Source organism: Anticarsia gemmatalis, chromosome 9 (assembly GCF_050436995.1).
Source record: "Anticarsia gemmatalis isolate Benzon Research Colony breed Stoneville strain chromosome 9, ilAntGemm2 primary, whole genome shotgun sequence".
NCBI lineage: Eukaryota > Metazoa > Arthropoda > Insecta > Lepidoptera > Erebidae > Anticarsia > Anticarsia gemmatalis.
Window position 1 is genome coordinate 1,652,472 of NC_134753.1, and position 22,035 is coordinate 1,674,506.

Consider the following 22,035-nt stretch of genomic DNA (forward strand, 5'->3'; position numbering starts at 1 on the left):
TATGTACATTTTGCTTTTTGCTCGTTTTGCGTATAGTGTTCATTTTAAGTATTGCACATTATGCGTATTGTACATTATGCGATTTGCTCTTTTTGCTATTTGCACATTATGCGATTTGTACATTTTAAGTGCCGTGCTCATTTTGCTTGTTGTACATTTTGCTATGAAGGGATAACTCATACATATAGGCATGTCCTATTTGTTTGGCATCTAGGTAGGTAAGTACCGAATACTGATATTGTAGATATTATTTAAAACTTGTTTTCAGTTTTTTTGTTATCACTATTGCAACTAAGATAGGTAGGTACATACAGTACCTAATTGCAGGCATAGGCACCCGTTGAAATTCAAATATTCACTGGAAATAGGTAGGTACCTACTGGGTATACCTATAACCTATACGACCCTCGTTTTGCAGGGGACTCTTTTCGAAGGGGAACAATTGGCACCCCTCGCTTAATTCACTGTAGAAGAACAAAATTGATATCTTGAACTAAATGTATTTATAACTTAGTGTGAGCGCAGCTCAATGAATTGCGCTTCTTAAGACATGCGCCATATTTATTTTTATAACGCTATCTTTACGTCATCATAATCTGTTCTAGAAATCGAGGATTTCAAATGCGGGATGTAAGAATCCGACAACATGGGACAAATAAATAAGCTTAAAAACAAAATAACTTTTTACTTAAAATCGGTTGTATTTACATTTCGTCCATTGTAGAAAATCAATAGTGTTCAACATCACAAATAAATAAAATCGTACTAAGGTATTCACATAAATCGTACATAGTACAAATATGCGACAGCTCATTCTTACCACAAAAATGAAAAGGCGGGACAGTAAGATTTACTCATAAGATAATTTTATTGATTTCCATGTCAATTTCCTCTAATGAAAACATCTTTGCTCCCTTTGGTATTCGATCGCCAACGGAACAATTCGCTAAATGCTTCTCAAAACACCTCACGCCGTCTTCCGCGGGGGCCGGCAGCGTGAAATCATGAAAGTCATCGTAACTAGTGTCAGCACGCCGACGCCCCACGAAAGACTGAACGGAGTGAAAACTGATTCAACAAGAAGTATCAAAACGCTCATGTGACGATCGGCGTCTAGGCGGGCGGTGCGTGTAGTGCGAGTACATCGCGGCGTGGGTCAGCGGAGGGCCCGAGCGGCGATGTACAGCGCACAACGGGTGATTTTCCACGCGAGAGAGCGCGTCGTCGCGTCGTGGTGCGGGGCGGCGCGGCGGCGGCAAATCGAACGAGGCCACGCGGGGGGACCCACGCGCCCGCCGCCCCGCCCCACCTCACCCGGCCTGCCCCGCCCGTGGCGTCCTTTCATAAAAAATGACGTACATCCTACATACTAAATCACTTTAACCTAGGAATCTCTTATTCCACACCGTGAGACACTGGATTACCGAGCTGAAGGTTCTATCCTAATTAACAGTTATGGACAAAAATTACAGGCCGGTTTGATATATTTTTGATATCGCTATCGCAGCGCGGCGACCGTCGCGCTCTCTTTATCGGTCGTTCAGAGAACGCGCGGCCGGCGAGCGATGTGCGCGAGGTAATGGCAAAATTGTGATGTTTTTCTAGTAAACTGACGTGTGGAGTGCGTCTCGTGGCGGCGGCGGACGCCAGTCGTGGGTGACGCTTCCTCGTCCTGACCCGGAGGCGCTAGACGATCCCGACCTGTATCGATTCTATCGCTAAACGATAAATTTACTAATTCCATTTCATTATCATCTTTTATCATTCGATCCAGTGTGCGATCGAGTCGAACGAGGGAGCGATTGTGTAATCGAAACGCGAGTGTGGATATATTGTATAAAAGAATACGATTAACCTGAATGCAACGATCACACTATGTTACATTACTGATTATAAAAATCACAGGCTTCACTTACGCTAAATATGTACACACAAACTCTCATCGACAACAAGAAAATGAAGAATTGAGCTTTGTGACTTATAGCTTATTTACTATAACGTGCCATTGCCGGCTTACTTCTATACTTTATTATAAACGGGTAGTTTCTAACTGCATAGAAAAATATCACAACTTCACCATTCAATGGGCTCACAGGTAGACCTAGAATACAGAGTGGATTTCACTTAGAATAAAGTTTACTTCCGAAAAACACATTTGTACATTTCATGACAAAATTCAACAGCATTCTACTAAGTCTTAATTACACGCTCGTCGCTCCGAGCCGAAAAAGTAAAGATACAGCTTTCAGTACCGAACTTAAACATTGTAAAAAAATGAAAATCTGCATTGAATTTGACTTAATTAATTACATTTGTCATTTAAATAGAAGTGCACCCGTTTTAGGTGGGAGCGTTGTCGGCCCCGCGTGTTCCCAACTGTTGTTAGTGTCACTGTTGTTGGGGCTGTCGCTGTGTGTGGACAGTTGGGGCGAGGCGGGGCCGCGCCAGTCCGGGGCGTCACAAGCACTAACACATCACTGTGACATTGTCCATACAGAGGCACGAGGCGTATTACGCGTCCTCCTCCTCCTCTTCGCCCAGCAGCTCCTCCTCTACCTCCTCGTCTGTAACAACAAAAACCTGCTTTTACACATCGAACACACGTGCAACTGTCTCGAGCAACACTTTTATAAAACCCCTCTCACGATCGGTTTAATTTTGTTTACTGTATTTTATCACCGCCTTTATTGAGGTCAGATATTGCTATGGCAACAGACACAACTCAACTATAAATATGTATAAATAAATCGGTCTCCAAGAAAAACAAATTAGTAAATTAACACAGCCTAGGAAACATGCAAATAAGTTTTTGCCAATCTACATCTACATGAAATACATTTAGAAGTTGCTGGCGTGGGCAATGATAACCCAGACTCGTGTATGTTTATGTTTAATGAAGTGTCTAGAGCATGATTATATGGTTAAACTATGCGGCCCCCTGAAGTGAATCGTGATAATGACGCATAAACGAATGGAATAGAATATAAATCTAAGCGCTACAGACCCTCACCAAGATCGTCTTCCTCTCCCTCCCCGACGATCTCCTCATCGTCTTCTTCTCCTTCCACTTCTTCGTCATCATCTTCTTCACCCTCGCCCTCTCCTTCTAAGTCTTCTTCGTCACTGTGCGGCTCGTCGTCGCCACCGCCGCCGTTCTCCTCCTTTCGCGCCTTTTTCGCGTCTGTCGTTTTCTCCTAAAACCGCAACAAATTATTGGCGGGAACCCGTTTTTTAATTGTTTACGTACGACACACCAACACTACGCGGTGTGCCTTGACGTATTCAAGATCAAACAAGTAATAACTGGCCATTAGCCAATATTATTTCAATTTTGAATGCACCAAGAGATCTGTTTATGGATGATTTTGTGAGAAAACGGTGCAAGTTACCTGCATAATAATGAGACGCAGGTGACAAAGATTCGTAACGATAAAGAAGCGTGGGTCATTAGTTGTTGTGTGGGGGAAAGAGCGCCGTATAGAGCGGGGCCGGCGTCGTACGGCCCTTTTTCCCGTGGCAGAGTTGAACGGAACGCGGTCACCGCGCATACCTACCTAACCGTTCGCAAAGCGACGCCGTTTACTCGAGAAACAACTAAAACCGCCTAAATAGTGCTGTCATAGAATCTCATAACGATATTCATTAACATACACGTTTTAGATTGGTTAACTATTTCGGCGATAACCTATACAAACTACATTCTGTATCAAGCTACCTATGAACGCCATGCGTTGTTGTACACGCACGTTACTGAAAGAGAACAGGACGGAAGATATAAACCATTCCCATTTTTAGCGTCTTTCATGCAATCTCAAAGATTCCCGCTAATTTTCTATGCTTGTTGGATCTTCACTTGACCATTAACGACAAACAAGTGCTAGTAGAACAAAGGATATGTATACTTCATATAATACACCTACATGCAAATAATGCCGGGTCAATGACTACTTTTCAGAGTAAGCGCCGAAATAAAATAACTATTGTACAAAAGACTAGTGTGAATTACTCCTCGCACTTTTGAATATAGCATTGGGTAATATGAAGGATATATTGAGAGTAGATAAGGCGAAACGTACGTTTGCGCGGCGTTTGTGACAGCCCATCCGACTCAAACACTGACATTCGCGCCGGCCATGTTACCCATCTATCTAGCGTCACGCTACGGTGAACGCAAGCCCTGAGAAAGTCTAAAATAGCCAGTACACGCAATATAATCAATAATCAACTGTAAGTGGGCATTACAACAACTACATGCATACTTCTTTTATAATAACCACATCAATGAGGACAGCGTACGTTCTCGCGCCATGTTTTTTTTTCCGCCAAGGTCATGCCTTCGTATCGAAAACGGGTAAACAAAAGCTAAAAAATTATAGGCTAACAAGTTTATCATTCTATACCTCGAATCTCGCGTCTGATACTTGAGAGGGCATCGTATTATTGGCTCATCGATTTCCCCACACACGCTAAAATGCATAACTCAACAGATATGACATCCAAAAATACGCCGGTTAGCGTTGGAATGGTTCGCGTGCCTATACACATAGGTCTCTATCTACCACGTGGAATAGTGTAAGAAGCTAATATAGATAAAGGAAATTAGTGTAATGCGGCCTTTATAATAGCGTTCAATAAAATGGCGAGCGATTAAACAAATACATTTGTTTGACATGTGCACTCACCTCTGCTGCCCTTTTGGCTCCTTTTAGGTCACTTTTCGCGTCACCCTTCTTCTCATCGCCGACCTTGTCGACGGCCACTTCACTGTTATTTTCATTGGTGCTCATGATTGTTCTGATTTTGGTGTTAATTACTAGAATTAGTAAGTTGTACGGCTGCCCGGATCCGACGCGCGACTGACTGAGCGAATGAGCGAGCGGCCGAGTTTGAAAACGAAGATGGCGCGGGCTTCTGCACGCGTGCTCTCTGATTGGCCGAAAGCGTCCGCCATTAGCAGGCTATGACTAGCATGTGGACAAAAATGTTGAATTTTATTTTCGTTATTTAACTATTTTACCCCTAATTGATGACTTAAATCGGTGTTAAAACTAATTTTAGGAGCATTGTCTGAAGTAATTTTGGACAAAAGGGTGTCGATTTTGATATTTTTTTAAATATACGAGCGCGTCGGCTTCTGTTAGTTCTAAATATCGACGCAAAGCGGCGCTTTTAACTTTTCAAGAAAAGCGGGAAAACAAAAAGTTCATTGTGATAATACTTAGTACTGCGTTGTGAATTTTGTGTTTTATTAGCAAAATTACGATATGCAACCAAAATTATGACAACTAAGTACACCGACCTCCGTCGCCTTGTCGTTTTGCAAACACATTGGCGTCACTGAGTCACTGCTGACCCGTGTTTTTAATATATTGTCACCTTATTCCACATATTTCAATTTCACAATTGTTAAATATTTATGTAAAGCTTAAGAAATAAATGATAAGTTAGGTAGGTCTATTAAAATCATAAAAGTTATATTATTTAATTCAATGTTACATCTATAGGTAAGACACTATCGCAAATTTTCACGCGTATTTATTTTGCGCGCCATTTTGAAAATCGATTTCTTTCGTAGTGGCCGGTAGGTATCTGATGTATCTGGCTGACTAAATAAATGTTTAGTAACCAATTACCCCCTAAATTATTGCGAACAACCGGAAATAAATAGAAAAAATATTTAAAATCATCATTTATTTACACATTGGGACTAACCTTACATTTTTTTACTCCACACACATTTGGAGAATAATAAACGATAAATAAAATTACACTCGAACTAAAATATAATCGTATGACCTAGATGAGCGGTGGCAAACATATTAAAAAAAGAAAAGAATATGTTATATATTTAAAATTCCGCAAAATGTATTTATTTTAGACGTAACGGGGACATAAATATTTACATTAATTAGCCTGAATAGTTCAATTTACAATAGTCAATGAATGCCAGCTTAGTCAAGAAACATTTTTGTTTGATTGACCAGACTATTGTTACGTCGCGAAAGTACTCAGAATTGACTTAATACATCTAAAATAGATACATTTTATATTCATAATATAAGAACATGGGTTATTATTTTCTAATAGTAATTAGATAGAGTATAAGATGGTTGGCATACACATTACCTATTCAAATTTGCTACTACAATCAGAGTTCATGTTTTGTGTTAGTAGCTACAATATAGCTTAGCTGACAGCATGGTTATTGTTTTATTAAGCTTGCGGTGTTTTTTAACCACTATCCCAAAACACGAAATATATGCTAACAATGGAGTTACCCTGTGAATAAACTACAGAAGTCATAAATTTATGATAATACATCAAGATATGAAGTTACAATTGAGTACAGGATAAATGTTGAATAAATAAGCAGGAATTCTCTCGCCATTTGCAAAGTCTATGAGAAAAAAGTAAATACTACAATTCTTTAGAATTGATCATGCATACAGTTTTAGAATCCTTCTTTAAGTACTAAATCTAAATTGGTTATTTTAGGTAGGATATAAAAAAGTTTTCAGTAGATATAGATACATATTTAGTAAATCCATATTTGGGTAGCATACTTATTCTAAGCGACGCAAAATGCTTTTAAACAGTTTCATCTAACCATTTCTTCTTTTGACTGTGAATTGTTTTCAAAACTAATTACATAAACAAAGTTAATTTCTAATTTTTATTTCAAAATATCCATCAAATTAGTATATCACAGGCATATACATATTATGTAACATTGTTTTACAGTTTACAATTTCAGAACTATCAAACCAATTTGGGACACTTGTGGTTTTTGTATTCGCTTATCATAAATATTGTAGTCGCCGTAGCCAGGAAATGATACAGAAAAGAAGCATAAACAAACCATTTATCATATCTCTATTAATTAAATACGAATATTTTAGTCACTATTGACGTAGACACAACACATATATGTTAAAGCTACATATATTAGCAATATGTGAGGTTTGTAGAAAAATATATTTTTTATTTGCATGAGCATTATTTACATAACCGAATTGTCTCAAGCTAAAGTGACACATACCTCTCACTGACTGATTTTTTGAGTGTTACTTAGACTAAATCGACATTTAATTCAGCCGTATTATACTAACTCGTTACTTTATACATAGAGATGAAAGACTTGTTATTACAACTATATCTATCAGAAAGCCTAGATATTCTATGACTAAAACAATCAACATCTTCCTATCTTAGGAGCATGGTACGCACAAAGGTCGCAGCACATCATATATTTAACACAGTGACTAACATTACAAGTCATGGTTGCGTCAGCCAGTGTATTTACGTTTGAGATTAGACACGACCTTTGCGGCGACAATTAATTGCCAGATTTAAACTAGTTTTTCATGCTGGCAATTTTAAGCATTGATTATTTTTCCCTGGCAATGTGTTAAGGGAAATACCTATTACTTTGATGTAACATAATGGCGGTCTTTCTTCTAATTGTTTACGTGTTAAAGTTCTGTCTCATGTTTTCATGTGTCATTGAATGAGACAGTAAGATGGACACGCGAATGAATAAGTGACAGCTTGCTATAATAGAGTACGGTACTGTATGTAATTACACTAATTACATTAAAGTCTGAATGGGAGTTATAATTTTCAATGGTGACACATTTTTCTTTTATACATATCCCAGTTAAAACAAAGCAAACATTAGTGAGTAAGCTAGTTCAGTTGCTAGAGCTTGTAATAAACAAATTAGTTGTTAAGTATATTTTTCTACAGCACTACAAACGTATTCCATTTTCAGCTGAAACATTACATTTTCCTACTGCTTATATGCTGTAGAAATGGGTACTGAAAGAGTACTACTTCCTTATACATATTGTGAAATGGGCATCAAGCTCAATCAAAATCATTTTGAAAGCAATCTCTTCTACCACTAAAATATCTTCAGCAAAACTTTTTATAGCTAAACCTTAATACGGATACTATACCAAAACAAATTTTAAGATTCTTTTTTGAAGAAATTGAGTTTAAACCACAAGTGTCCTGTACTAACTAATATTAACACATATGTTTGGCGTTACTAACATGAAATGGTGGAGCTAATCTAAGGAGAACTTTAATTCCCAGTTCACAGATTGATCTAGGTTTTAATGCAGCTGTTAAATGTTGTAACTTATTGAAAAAAATAACAAAATATAAATTACTTTATGCATGATGTATAACATTGTATTTATCAGTTGTTTGGTTATATTTTGCAATCAAATAACCATGTGTGAGTTGTCAAAATATAATAATTAAATTATTCACATAGATTCCGGTATACGGTTATATAGTAGTTATTCTATCAGCATGCTAAACAGCTGTGACAACGCCGATATTTTTTGAGGCAGACCAAAAGTATTCTGTCTTATGCATTATATGGACAACCAGCTAAAATTGTTTAAATGTAATACACAGTAATTTACTATAAATTCTGCTCATCCCTATACAAAAATTTGGTAATTTCTATTTCCCTTATGGATAATCTACTGCCCCTTGTATAACTACAGGAAAAACAAGATTTCCAACATCAAAATTAAATAATGACAACTTTCGATATCTCATTTCTCTTCCCACGATTAACAAATCATTTAATTCCTTCATGCTAATTAACAAATAATGTAAATAAATAAACGACAACAAAAACTATAGTTCATTGACCTTGTTAACAACGGCCTTTCTTCACCGTCTGTCGTCATAAGCAACTTAAAATAATAGCTGCATTAAAACTAGATCTAGCCCAAACACAAAACCGCGACGCGATGTGGTTATCTACGCTTCAACTTTTACGTACTGACGACAATCGCTACACTACTTTATCATATTATATATAGTGATAGCCGAGTGAGCAGTGATAGCCGAGTGGTATAAGTTGACACCTCCCACGCAAGTGGTCGCAGGTTCGAACCCGAGGCAACACACCAATGACTTTTCGAAAGTTATGTGTGTAAATTAGAAATAATTTTTACATGCTCAAACGGTGAAGGAAAACATCGTGAGGAAACCTTGCATGCCTAAAATTTGTTCAATACATTTATTGAGGGCATGCAAAGTCCCCAACCCGCACTTGGCCAGCGTGGTGGACTCAAGGCCTAACCCTTCCCTCATTACGGGAGGAAACCCTTGCCCAGCAGTGGGACAGTAATGGGTTAAATTTATTTTATTTTATTTATTTTATATCTACTATATTACGTGTGCCAACAAAACTTTGTGTGTCATAATATAGAAGCAAGTTGAGGAAGTAAAATAATAAACAAAATAAGTTAAAATAACCCATTAATGTACCCCTGCTGGACAAGGGTCTCCTCCCGTAATGAGGAGATTAGGCCTTGAGCCCACCATGCTAGCCAAGTGCGGGTTGGGGACTTTGCATTCTTTCAAGAGCTGTTCTTACAGTCAGGCATGCAAGGTTGCATCACGATGTTTTCCTTCACCGTTGAAATAAGTGATAATTATTTCGAATACACACATAACTTCGAAAAGTCATTAATGTGTTGCCTCAGGTTCGAACCATCGACTACTTGCGTGGGATGTCCGTTCTTGCACCCCTCGACTATCAAATAGTAAATTTAGGAAATAATTGTAAGTGACGGAACTCCTCCCACCCACCACTCCTCTCGTAAATCACTTGTATATATTGCTTTACATATGCGTCACGGCTTGCGACTATATTCCGTCATACAAAGCACATAATTCAGGGAGTTATTTAGTATACATTACTATAGCAGTGAGTAGCGAGAAGTCGACAGTACGTATTGGTTTTAAATAAACTGCGATGCGAATAAGCGTCTTTGATACTTCATAGTAAGTGACTGTTGCTGGACCATCGACGTTATTACGTGAATAGACAGTGTTATAACTCTACTGCATTGTTTTAACTAATAAAAGGTGTTGTGGCAACTAGGCACCACTTTGGTGATACTGATATTTAGTTTGGGATTCGTTTGAGATACTGATACATAAATCCGTTACTAAGTGACAACGCACAGCCTGAGACACAGACTGGGCACAGAAAGTTACCAGGAAGTGGCCGGGAGTTTCTTGCCAGTTTTTGATGTTGGCCCTACCTTCGGAACTGGTGGAAGTTCACTGTATCATTGACTATCATAAGTGTCAGCATTTGACTTAAATCAAGAAATGATTTGATTGTAGTAGAGTTATAAACAGCCCAATGATCTTAACAAATCACGTTCGCGGTTTCGAGTGAGGGCTTTACTGCGGACCCTAGAAAGTAGTGCAATCGTTTCCTTCAAACTCAATGTTCCCGCCGTAAGAGAACGGTACCGTGTCGTCGTCGGAAAAGAACCTGTTCTCTCCGCGCCACGCGTTATAAAGTGAAGGTAAAAAATCGTTGAACAACGGACTCCGCGACTTCGACGAATTGTTCTCTCTCACCACCTGAAATTGAGAAATTGTATATTAATTTAGCTGTAGTGTAAGTAAGCTACAATCTGAATGCATATTTTGGACTGTTTACTAAAAAAAAATCGTGTAAGCGCTGATTAGTTATACGGTGTTCGGTTTTCTTCACTCCTCAGTTTCAAAATTGATTGAGAGTGAAAAACACTGTATTACACATCAATTGTCATAAATGTATAACAAATTTAACAAACATTAAGACGGCGGACCCCGAGACACATACTAATGGACCCCCGGGGGTCTAAAGGCCATAGGTTGAAAAACACTGCCCTAACTTCTGCATTCGACTTTAAAATTAATATCTAGTTGACAAGTTAGTTTTAGTTTTAAAGTAAGGGCGCTTATTTAATTCCCGTACAAATTGGTATCAAATTCGATACGAACACTTTTTCTTTTATTTTATTTTATTGTGAAATCAGTCATGATATTTAAAACTTATTATTCTTCTTATCGTATGGTCAGTGCCTCAGTCGTCAACCTAGTGTCAGAGGTGGCTTAACAACTGTTATACTAAATGACACCAACCGGGACGGACTTTTAAGTGCCCTCCGAAGTTCGAAAGCCCAGTTCAAATACTACAATGCGGTCACCCATTTATGGAATGACCGCGCCATGGTTTGCTTAACCCACAGATCGTTTCCCGACCGGGGAGCGCAGCTAAGTACGGGCTATAACTAGTAAATAAAAATATATATACCCTTTCCATTCCTTGGTACGTGGGATCGTTGTTGTCCTTCGGTATCCATATCTTGACGTCCTTGTCTAGCCCGCTAGTCGCCAACACGGGACACCGCGGATGCGCTTCTATGCAATTTACCTGCAATTTAAATTATTTTATATTAAGTCGGGGAAAAAGTATTTTCGCATTATAGTATGTATGAACTTGTAATAAAATCTCTTTACAGTACACGGTTCATTCACGTTTCTTTCAGTGAGCTCGTGAGGTACCCAAATATCGAGCTTTTTTGTGTAGAGAAAAGATTTAAACGCATAATGGAGCAGTGATAGCCGAGTTATACCACCCACACCAGTGGTCGCGAGTTCGAACCCGACGCAACACACCAATGACTTTTCCAAGTTATGTGTGCATTAGAAATAATTATCACATAAACACATACAATCACTTATACACAGACATATTATAGACAAACATACAATTTTTTTTGCCGATTTGTGTACTTTTCCTTAAACACTCATTGATTATTTTGTAAATATATTAAATGCACGGACACGGCATTTTAACTGTTTCATTATCAAGATAAAGATAAATAAATTAACAAATAGACTCACAACACCATTCATATCGCCTTGCAACCACTGCACTATGGCCTCTGTGTTCTTATCCCATATGTATATATAGGAGCAGTCGGAGCCCGAGACCACAAACTCGCTCTTAGGCCCGAAGAACGCGACCCCTTTGAATGTGGCACTGTTCCTGTGACCGCTGTACCGGTGCGTGTAGCCGTCGGATAACTCGTGGCTGGGTGCATCTCTGAAAACAGTAGCGCAATTCTGTATAATCTGAACTGTCGAGTATCGAGAGATTAATGTATTGATCACACGTACCGAGCAAACGGTCGAGACAGTAAAATGCTTCTCAGCTGGGACAGTATAGTAAGCGAATAGCTGTTCACACACATTTTGAAATCAGCACAGTCAGTTCAGTTCTATTTAGACTACAATTCGGACGTTATGAATATGACAATCTTGTGGCTGAGTGGCGAACGGGGAGACACAGAGACAGTGCACGTTCAAACCTGCCGAGTGAGCGGGCTCGGTACGTGTGATCAAGGCTTTAGAATGTACTGCCAAAATAGTTCCTATGGCGCCCGTCAGAGGCGCTGATCAGATTTTCATACAAAATTTCTCGATGACAAGACGGTTGTCGGTAGTCGATAGTAGTAGAGAATCGAGCTACAGGTTTTATTTTAACTGAATGTTTGGGATACCTTGAAAAATGGTGCGTAGTATTCGTAACCAGCGGTGGCAATAGATTCGCCCCTTTCTATCGTATGGTTAGTGGTTAATCTATTGTCAAAGTTTTTCAAGCCGCCCAAAAGGTCTTTGACATGGCTGAACGATTGTTATCTTAATTGACAACAACCGGGACCGACATTTTACGTGACACTTAATTTAGTAAAGTTATTAAGGACTTACTTATCATAAACATCTTTGACGACATCGAATAAGTATATATCATCGTCGTTATATGAGCCGAGTATCTCCGTGCCGTCGTGGTTATACACTGCGCATGTCAAGTGCATCGTGGTGCGAGCGAATTTCTTCTTTGCACTCTGAAATCATATACAATTTACTTTTAATATACATTAAAAGCCTGGTCTCCCATTTCTGGATAAGTACCGAGACTATACCGGAGTATCGTCGAAGCTGCCATAAAGCGGCGTAGGTACTGATCGGGGGGGGGGGGGGGGTCGTTGAAGCTGCTGAAGAGCGAGGGTCGTTGAAGCTGCCGTATAGAGGCGCAGGTACCGGTCGGGGGGGTCGTTGAAGCTGCCTTAAAGCAAGTGGGTACCGACCGGGGGATCGTCAAACCTGTTGTATAGCGAGAGAGATACTGATCGGGGGTCGTCGAAGCTGCCGGACAGCGGGGTAGGTACCGACGGAGGGGTCGTCGAACCTGTTGTAGAGCGGGGCGGATACTGACCGAAGGATCGTCGAAGCTGCTGTACAGCGGGACATACTGACCGGGGTATTGGCGAAAATGTTGCACAGCGGGCTAGGTACCGACCGGGGGGTCGTCCAAGCTACTGTTCAGCGTAGCGGGTACTGACTGGGTCGTTGTCAAAGTTCCCGTACAACAGGTTGGATACTGACCGCGACATCGACTGTAGGGCGGGGCGGGTACTGACCGAGGAGTCGTTAAAGCTGCGTGGGCTGTAGAGCGCGACGAGTGTGCTGTAGGGCGGGGCGGGTACTGACCGAGGAGTCGTTGAAGCTGCGCGGGCTGTAGAGCGCGACGAGTGTGCTGTAGGGCGGGGCGGGTACTGACCGAGGAGTCGTTGAAGCTGCGCGGGCTGTAGAGCGCGACGAGTGTGCTGTAGGGCGGGGCGGGTACTGACCGAGGAGTCGTTGAAGCTGCGCGGGCTGTAGAGCGCGACGAGTGTGCTGTAGGGCGGGGCGGGTACTGACCGAGGAGTCGTTGAAGCTGCGCGGGCTGTAGAGCGCGACGAGTGTGCTGTAGGGCGGGGCGGGTACTGACCGAGGAGTCGTTGAAGCTGCGCGGGCTGTAGAGCGCGACGAGTGTGCTGTAGGGCGGGGCGGGTACTGACCGAGGAGTCGTTGAAGCTGCGCGGGCTGTAGAGCGCGACGAGTGTGCTGTAGGGCGGGGCGGGTACTGACCGAGGAGTCGTTGAAGCTGCGCGGGCTGTAGAGCGCGACGAGTGTGCTGTAGGGCGGGGCGGGTACTGACCGAGGAGTCGTTGAAGCTGCGCGGGCTGTAGAGCGCGACGAGTGTGCTGTAGGGCGGGGCGGGTACTGACCGAGGAGTCGTTGAAGCTGCGCGGGCTGTAGAGCGCGACGAGTGTGCTGTAGGGCGGGGCGGGTACTGACCGAGGAGTCGTTGAAGCTGCGCGGGCTGTAGAGCGCGACGAGTGTGCTGTAGGGCGGGGCGGGTACTGACCGAGGAGTCGTTGAAGCTGCGCGGGCTGTAGAGCGCGACGAGTGTGCTGTAGGGCGGGGCGGGTACTGACCGAGGAGTCGTTGAAGCTGCGCGGGCTGTAGAGCGCGACGAGTGTGCTGTAGGGCGGGGCGGGTACTGACCGAGGAGTCGTTGAAGCTGCGCGGGCTGTAGAGCGCGACGAGTGTGCTGTAGGGCGGGGCGGGTACTGACCGAGGAGTCGTTGAAGCTGCGCGGGCTGTAGAGCGCGACGAGTGTGCTGTAGGGCGGGGCGGGTACTGACCGAGGAGTCGTTGAAGCTGCGCGGGCTGTAGAGCGCGACGAGTGTGCTGTAGGGCGGGGCGGGTACTGACCGAGGAGTCGTTGAAGCTGCGCGGGCTGTAGAGCGCGACGAGTGTGCTGTAGGGCGGGGCGGGTACTGACCGAGGAGTCGTTGAAGCTGCGCGGGCTGTAGAGCGCGACGAGTGTGCTGTAGGGCGGGGCGGGTACTGACCGAGGAGTCGTTGAAGCTGCGCGGGCTGTAGAGCGCGACGAGTGTGCTGTAGGGCGGGGCGGGTACTGACCGAGGAGTCGTTGAAGCTGCGCGGGCTGTAGAGCGCGACGAGTGTGCTGTAGGGCGGGGCGGGTACTGACCGAGGAGTCGTTGAAGCTGCGCGGGCTGTAGAGCGCGACGAGTGTGCTGTAGGGCGGGGCGGGTACTGACCGAGGAGTCGTTGAAGCTGCGCGGGCTGTAGAGCGCGACGAGTGTGCTGTAGGGCGGGGCGGGTACTGACCGAGGAGTCGTTGAAGCTGCGCGGGCTGTAGAGCGCGACGGGGCGCGTGGAGCGGCGCGTGTCGTAGAGGCGCACGAAGCGGTCGCGCCCCGCCACCACCAGCGAGCGCGGCTCCAGCGGGTGCCCGCTCACGCTGTACAGCGGCACCGTCGCGCCGCGCTCGCGCACTTGGAACAACCTGGATACCACGCATTCATTAATTAATATTTGGAAAATTTTGTCGCTAAACCCCTTAAAGTTTAGGTTTTCGAGTCGAATTTTGTCACTGTCACGACTATTGGAACAGAATCTCTAATGAAAGCTATGAATTTTAGAGATTTCGATGAGTACGTTACCGCGACACGTGGTCGGCGCGCACGTCGCACTGCATGACGAGCCCGTCCTCGCCGGCCGACAGCACGGCGTGCGGCTCGGCCGGCGTCACGTGCAGCTTGTGTGCGGCGCGGGAGTGCGCCGCCAGCCGCCGCCGGCACGCCGCCGCGCCGCCGCCCGGGTGGCACTGCAGCAGCCGCACCTGACACACGCACGCACCTTTTAGCCGAGCCTCCATTTAAAGAGCACGCGTCCACCACACTAGCATTACCGCACCGACCTCAGGAGAGCCATAATCGCAGCATGGCCTAGCCGAAAAGCGGCAATCTTACACCGATCGTTTACGTTTTAACTCCAATTTGTGAACTTTTCAATAGATAGTTTCATAGAATATTAGAATGCTCGATTTGACACAGTTTCGAACCGTTTTCGACTTAACGGCGCTTCTATGAGCGACGTATACCATCCACGCGGTTCCCAAAAAAAAATTGGTAATACGATTCGTATAAAATCTCAAAGTCAAGAGCATTCCAGAAATTGGTGACGCTCACCTAACTTCGATGCAGGGACTCTAGCGATGCATCCCCGATGTAATAATTCGTCTTGTCGAATTACCGTCCATTAAAATTAACTACGTCAACCCTAATAAACCGGTATGTTTCTAATCGTAGAAGATCTTTCACGAAAACGCAGATGACCCAGACCCGGTAATGAATGAACAGCGTTCTAATTTTCCTCTCAACCAGAGATGTGGAAAAGTAACAAAATTAATATCTTTATCGGCAAAAATTTAATACAGCTGTCTCATCTATTGAAAAAGCCCAGAGACATTGAACGGTAATACAATTAATCTCTTTGTGGGCGAAAATTTAATACTGCTATCTCATCTGTTGATAAGCTTCAATACGGCAACCACCATAACACGCACCAATAAACGGTCATAGTTCATAACATAAGCACGGACACGACATGGTTCGACACAATGTTAAATAAAAAAATGTTACACAATCAGCTTCAGTTACGTGCACGTACGCACGTAACAGTCGCTCGTATTGATAATAAAATTCACGAATATGTGAAGAGCTAGTAAATCTCATCGTCATACGTCGTCGTAAACGACTAGCTGTCCACCAACAACTGTGCCCGCTTGTAATTTCACCCCCTTCGGGAAGGAATTTCCGAAATCCTCTCTCAGCGTTCTACTTTTACACTTCCTAAGGTATCTTCATAGCCAATTTCAACTTTCTACGCTCAGTAGTCCTAGCTGCGCGTTGTTCATCGGTCAGTCACTTAGCATCGGAAGTTTTATATATCGCACTAATAATACAATAGTGCTGTAACTCAAAATACAACTTTTATCAGCTTGTTAACTGAAATAACTTGCTTATTTCAGTTAAAGTTAAGTCAGATTTGAAAAAGTAATAGAAGATATTATTTATGGTTGTAGTGTTAAGTCAAGTTGAAGTAGTGTTGGTGTGTTTTGAGTTACTACACTTTAGGTTTATTAGTGCGATATATTGATTTATGATGTAAAATACATTTGTTATAATAACAACAATTAAAAAGGAACTCACCTGTCCGTCTCTGGCACATGTGACAATATTTAACTGACTCCTAGCATTGAGGTATAGGAACTTGCTTTGAAACACATTAGATTTGTGGCCCGTCTTGATGGTCTGTACTGGTATATTGCGTGCCCAGTCCCACACCACTACATTTGTATCGTCTGAACCCGAAGCGAGAAGATGACCTGAGGGACAAAGATACATACATAAAATCACGCCTGTTGGCCCCCGTGGCGCAGTGGTTAAAGTCGCCACGCCGGTCCAATGTGCCGGCAGGTCGTGGGGACTTTTACAACGATACAAACAACGGACAAAAAGAACAACCAGACCCGAAACAAATATTTGTGTATCGTACAAATAAATAATTCCGAGTGGGAATCGAACCCACGATGTCCCGACGCATTGATAGCGGCGTGGCGACCTAAATCACTGCGCCACGGAGGTTGTCCAAGAAATATTCATAATATTTCTTGGACAACCTCCTTAACATTACACAACTATCACGCCTGTTGCGTGGCGCAGTGGTTAAGGTCGTTAAATGTGTCGAGAGGTCGAGGGTTCGACGCTCACATGGTACAAATATTTGTACATCCCACGACGTCCCGACTCAATGATAGCGGCGTGGCGACCTAAACTGCGTCACGAAGGCAGTGAAATATTATAGTATAACTGAAATTAAAATTTTCTATTTACCTTCAGGATGAAAATTGATTGAATTGACACAGCCCTTGTGTTTAAGTAGATTATGAAGCTTCTTCATTCTATATATGACGTGCAGGGAACCATAGAACTTCTTCTCAAACATCACATCTTCCTTGGCCGTTTTCCCACACGGAAATGTCAGCCCCATCTCACGATTTATTATTTCTGTAAAGCCATCAATTTGTTTAGTAACTTTCATACAAAAAAGAGTAAATTCTGATAATCATTGAATATTGAAATTTGAATCTGGATCCCATTCGTGGGAATTTGGATCCCGACAATCCCATACGGACCTTATCCTCATAATAAGAAACACATTAAGAAAGAATTATGCAATTTGGTGTAGTTGTTCAAAACTTATGTGGGTATATTTAATTCATTTTTATTTATAGAAATTCACATCAAATCCTCCCCATTATCTAATCCTCTTATCGTATGGTAAGTGGTCAACCCAGTGTCAAAGTTGTTGTTGTTTGTTTAAGCCGCCCTAAGGCCTTTGACATGGCTTAATTACTGTTATCTTTATTGATAACAACCGAGAACTACATTTTTCGTGCCATCCGAAGCACGGAGACGTCCAGTTTAAATGCCACTATGCGGTCAATCTATCTATGGAATGACCGCGCCAAGGGTTAGTTAACCCGCAGATCGTTCATCTATGGCTAAGGGCGTTTCACAGACCATTGGGAATAAAGGACTTGACCATAAGGAATTGACCATAAAGGAGTTGCCTTACTATTAAGAAAACACTTTGGGTTCACAACTTTCAAAGCTTAGGTTTGAAAATAACATTCTCACATTTCAATTATGCTTGATTAATATTACACATTAAATTATCTTACTAAATCTGCCGTTTCTTCTCAAGAGCAACCAGCTTTTCCGAAACGGACAAAAGAAATATAAATACGTGACTATTTCAAATACTTTGTAAAAAGTTTACAAAATAAAGGATATTTTGAATTTGAATTTGAATTTAAATGATCCGCTCAACTTTGCTGGGTCTCTGCTCCTATTGGTCGTACCGTGATGTTAGTATAGAATAATAGTAGTAGTACAGTCTATCCTTTCTCAAACAAATAGGCTATCCAACTAAAATATTTTTTATTCACACCAGGAGTTTGAGATTAGTGCTTTCAACCAAACAAACAAACTACATTTTATAAACTTGGTGTAGAAATATAGATTAAATAATAATAAATAATAAATTTAATAAATAATAAATAATAAAGATTCAAAGAGTCCTATTATCTTATTCATAAGGTCAAGTATCCACTTACCCCTAAGCATCAAATAGTTATGTTTAGGCCTCGTCTTCTGCAATACAGGTGGTGTTTTGCCCTTAGGTTCATCATCGTCGTTAGCATTACTTGAGCGGTGCGGGCGTTCGTCATCCGAGTCTGAATCATCATTCATTTCAATCACATGCTCCGATTCAAATGTGTCATCATCACTGTCATTACTGTTCGTATCTGAAGTGTCTGATGAAGCTGAGGAACTGTTGCTTGTGCTGCCACCACTGGAATAGGTAGAGTCAAGAGTGCAAGTGTTATTGAAAGTCTCATGCTGGATAAAGTCCTCATTTTTATTTAAAAAAAAGACAACTCCCACACTCATATTTAATCTTGTGTCCCAGGTCTTTTACAAACAATGGACACAAAGTATATCTAGACCCGAAACAACCAGTTGTGGATCACACAAATAGTTGATTCGTATGGGAATCGAACTCGATACAACCCAAAACAAACTCCCGACTACTGCAACTTGGTAATCATTTTTTATAGCTAAGCTATAAACTACAGGTCCTCAATGCAAGTGATAACAGCCCTCAATATTCTCTGGAGCTTTAAGAAGTGAGGTGTAAAAGCAAGTTATATACAATGAAAATGTAAAATTGTTATAACTATTTAAGTAAAAGGGGGCGCATCTCATTTTCCATGAAATAGTAACAGTCCATTAAAAGTGGGGACCTATGAGTTAAATGATTGCTATTAAACAATGAAAATCATTAAACAATTATAAACTTCAGGGGCCGAAACAAATTCTAAGGTCGAAAATACTGATTTTACTGACCAAAAATTCAAAAATACTGACCAAATACTGACCATTTCTAAACCGTTTTTCGGGTGAATGGTGTGAAATAAAAATAAAATACAGTCGAATTGAGAAGTCAAAATCCTTTTTTGAAGTCAGTTAAAAAGCCTATTTTCGGTTATTGGTCTCCACAATCCCAATAGTCAACAAGCACCACCTTTTTATTGTATTAAAAAGCTTTTTATATTGTTATTAATTGTTATTGTATTATTATTACAATGCGCTCATAGCCATTTGTGCTCACCGGTCGGTAAACGATCTCTGGGTTAAGCAAGATGGATGACCGCATAGTGGTATTTGTACTGAGCGTCTCCGTGCTTCGGAGGGCACGTATAAAGTCGGTCCCGGTTGTTGTCGATTAAGATAAGAGACGTTAAGCCATGTCAAAGGCCTTTCAGTCGGCTTGGACAACTTTGACTCTAGGTTGACAACTAACCATACGATAGATAAATAGATCATATTGCAAGTGAGTAATACGCATTCATGCAAAATTGACGTACTCCAAAAAACTCCAGAAACGCTAATAAACTCCACTAAACTTCAATAAACTCTAATGAACACCAAAAACTCTAATAAACATCCCGTCTTACAAATTTTCAATCAGGTTTTACGAATTTTTGTCAGGTGACGTGTCTTCACGCGAGTTTAGAAGTTTTTACCCATTCCAGAAAAAGTGCGCAGCGGCGCTAAAGAATTTTCACTTCAAAAATACTGATTTCAAAAAATAGTAAATTTTAATCTGCTATTCTATTGAAGTCATGTGATGCTTCAATATATACGTAGATCATCCACATAATATAGAGCATCCACAGCAGCCCTCTGATATCATCACTGGGCAAATCGAGAATGTAAGATTGGCCAACAGCAGAGGAAAACCAAAATATTATTGAATTTGGAAAAATACTGACAATACTGACCAATTTTCGAAAAAACTGACTTTTACTGACCAGGTCCAAAAATACTGACTTTTACTGACTTTACTGACCTGTTTCGGCCCCTGAAACTTGAAAAGAATGGGTTTGAAAAAAACTGTTTGTTTTTTATGATTATGCTAGCCGCCAATCAATGATTGGATGCTAACATAATCAAATACTAACAAATAGAGTTCTGTAACAGTAACAAGAATTTTGTATGTGCATACTAAATACAACTATTACTGTATTGCATAATATTGTGAAATACAAATAGATTTCATTGAGTAATATGAACTTTACTAGTCTAACAACAACTATCTAATTCTATTAAAAAAAAAAACACTAATTAGGATAATTTGATGATTGAAGCTCAATATATTAGTTTATTATTATTACATGAATACAATACATTTCAAATGAATCACTGCCTTCAGATTTCTTTCACTGGATTCAGATTGTAAGCTGTTTTGTGTACCATAAAAAAAAAACATTACCAAGATCAATTTTGAAAACAATGTTTATTTCAAAACTAAATGTTTAATAATGCATAACCAGTAATAATTATCCTTTCCTACCTTTTATTCCTGACAACTAATAGTTACTCCTAACAAAATATTAATACTATTTTTATCTCAATCATACTTCAGATATTTATCTACATGCATAAATAATAACATGAGCTAACATTTCACTTACCTACTCGACAAATTTAAGTTAGGATTTAGTAATTGAGCTAACCCAGCCAATCTCCTCAAACCATCAGTCTCGATCTCATCATCATCGGAGCCACTGTCTTCATTGCTCCTTGAATTCTGAGCTGTGTCATCTGGAGGTAAATCATCAGAGTCCCTTGAAGAGTCCGAGTCTCTATCAGGCGTCTTCCGCTTCCTATAAAATCTCGTACATCTCGGACGTCTGAGGCTCAACAGTATGGAACGAACGTTGCTGCCCGATGGCGCAGCATTCACCACCTCATTTGACGGACCCTCTGCAGTGGCAGCTGCTCGGTCATCGCTACTCGTACTCTCCGACTTATCCGCAGAAATTCCACTGTCCACGTTCTCATCCTTCTTCAAAGAATCACTCTTCAGTACTACAAAAACATCAATTCGTATAGAACTTTTTACGTCACATTCAAATATTCCATACATTATAGAATCTTGGGCAGACATTACCTGTGTCTTGTAAACTGTCCTGCGAACTCCCATCGTTCAATTTCAACTTTTTTCCACCCGATTTAGGACTTGTAGGAGAATCCTTAATTTCGTCATCGGTCGAAGGATTATCTTCCATCGCTGCCTACGTCGATACTGTAGTCTACAATAGAACTATGAAGTGAATGTTACATAAATTGCAACGCAATAGAATTCCAGCTTATTTAATAACTTAATTTACAATAAAAAACTGAAACGGAATCTTGGAACTCAATGGAGGATTTTTCCTAATTATTAGCGATTTTGGCAACAAGAACAAGGACAAAAATAGTGATGTTTCCAGGCCAGAAAAATCTTGATGTTTAATTGATTGTTTTTAAAGTTCAGTATTTGACGTTGTATACAGATCCAAATTAATTTATTAGATTAAATAGGTACTTAAGCACTTTATAAACTATG

At 41.3% G+C, this 22,035-nt stretch overlaps 2 protein-coding genes across 3 annotated transcripts; both read right to left on the bottom strand.

The window, feature by feature from the left end:
- Positions 1 to 670: 670 nt before the first annotated feature.
- Bacc (nuclear regulator Bacchus) lies at positions 671 to 4,882 on the bottom strand. Of its 2 annotated transcripts, none has more exons than XM_076118446.1 (3): positions 4,683 to 4,882; positions 3,011 to 3,194; positions 671 to 2,564 (listed from the first exon to the last, which is right to left on the bottom strand). In XM_076118446.1, the coding sequence occupies exons 1-3, from the start codon at positions 4,785 to 4,787 to the stop codon at positions 2,512 to 2,514; spliced, it is 342 nt and encodes a 113-aa protein (XP_075974561.1). In that variant the 5' UTR covers positions 4,788 to 4,882; the 3' UTR covers positions 671 to 2,511. The 2 variants fall into 2 exon arrangements, with proteins under 2 accessions (XP_075974561.1, XP_075974560.1); XM_076118445.1 differs by having other exon boundaries at positions 3,005 to 3,194; positions 4,683 to 4,881.
- Positions 4,883 to 5,674: 792 nt separating this feature from the next.
- Positions 5,675 to 21,902, bottom strand: LOC142975257 (DDB1- and CUL4-associated factor 8). Its single transcript, XM_076117995.1, has 11 exons — positions 21,598 to 21,902; positions 21,119 to 21,515; positions 18,695 to 18,933; positions 17,409 to 17,582; positions 16,725 to 16,900; positions 15,174 to 15,352; positions 14,839 to 15,016; positions 12,586 to 12,722; positions 11,719 to 11,920; positions 11,126 to 11,245; positions 5,675 to 10,407 (listed from the first exon to the last, which is right to left on the bottom strand). Exons 1-11 carry the CDS (start codon positions 21,713 to 21,715, stop codon positions 10,234 to 10,236), a joined length of 2,094 nt encoding a protein of 697 aa, XP_075974110.1. The 5' UTR covers positions 21,716 to 21,902; the 3' UTR covers positions 5,675 to 10,233.
- Between the last annotated feature and the right edge of the window lie 133 nt (positions 21,903 to 22,035).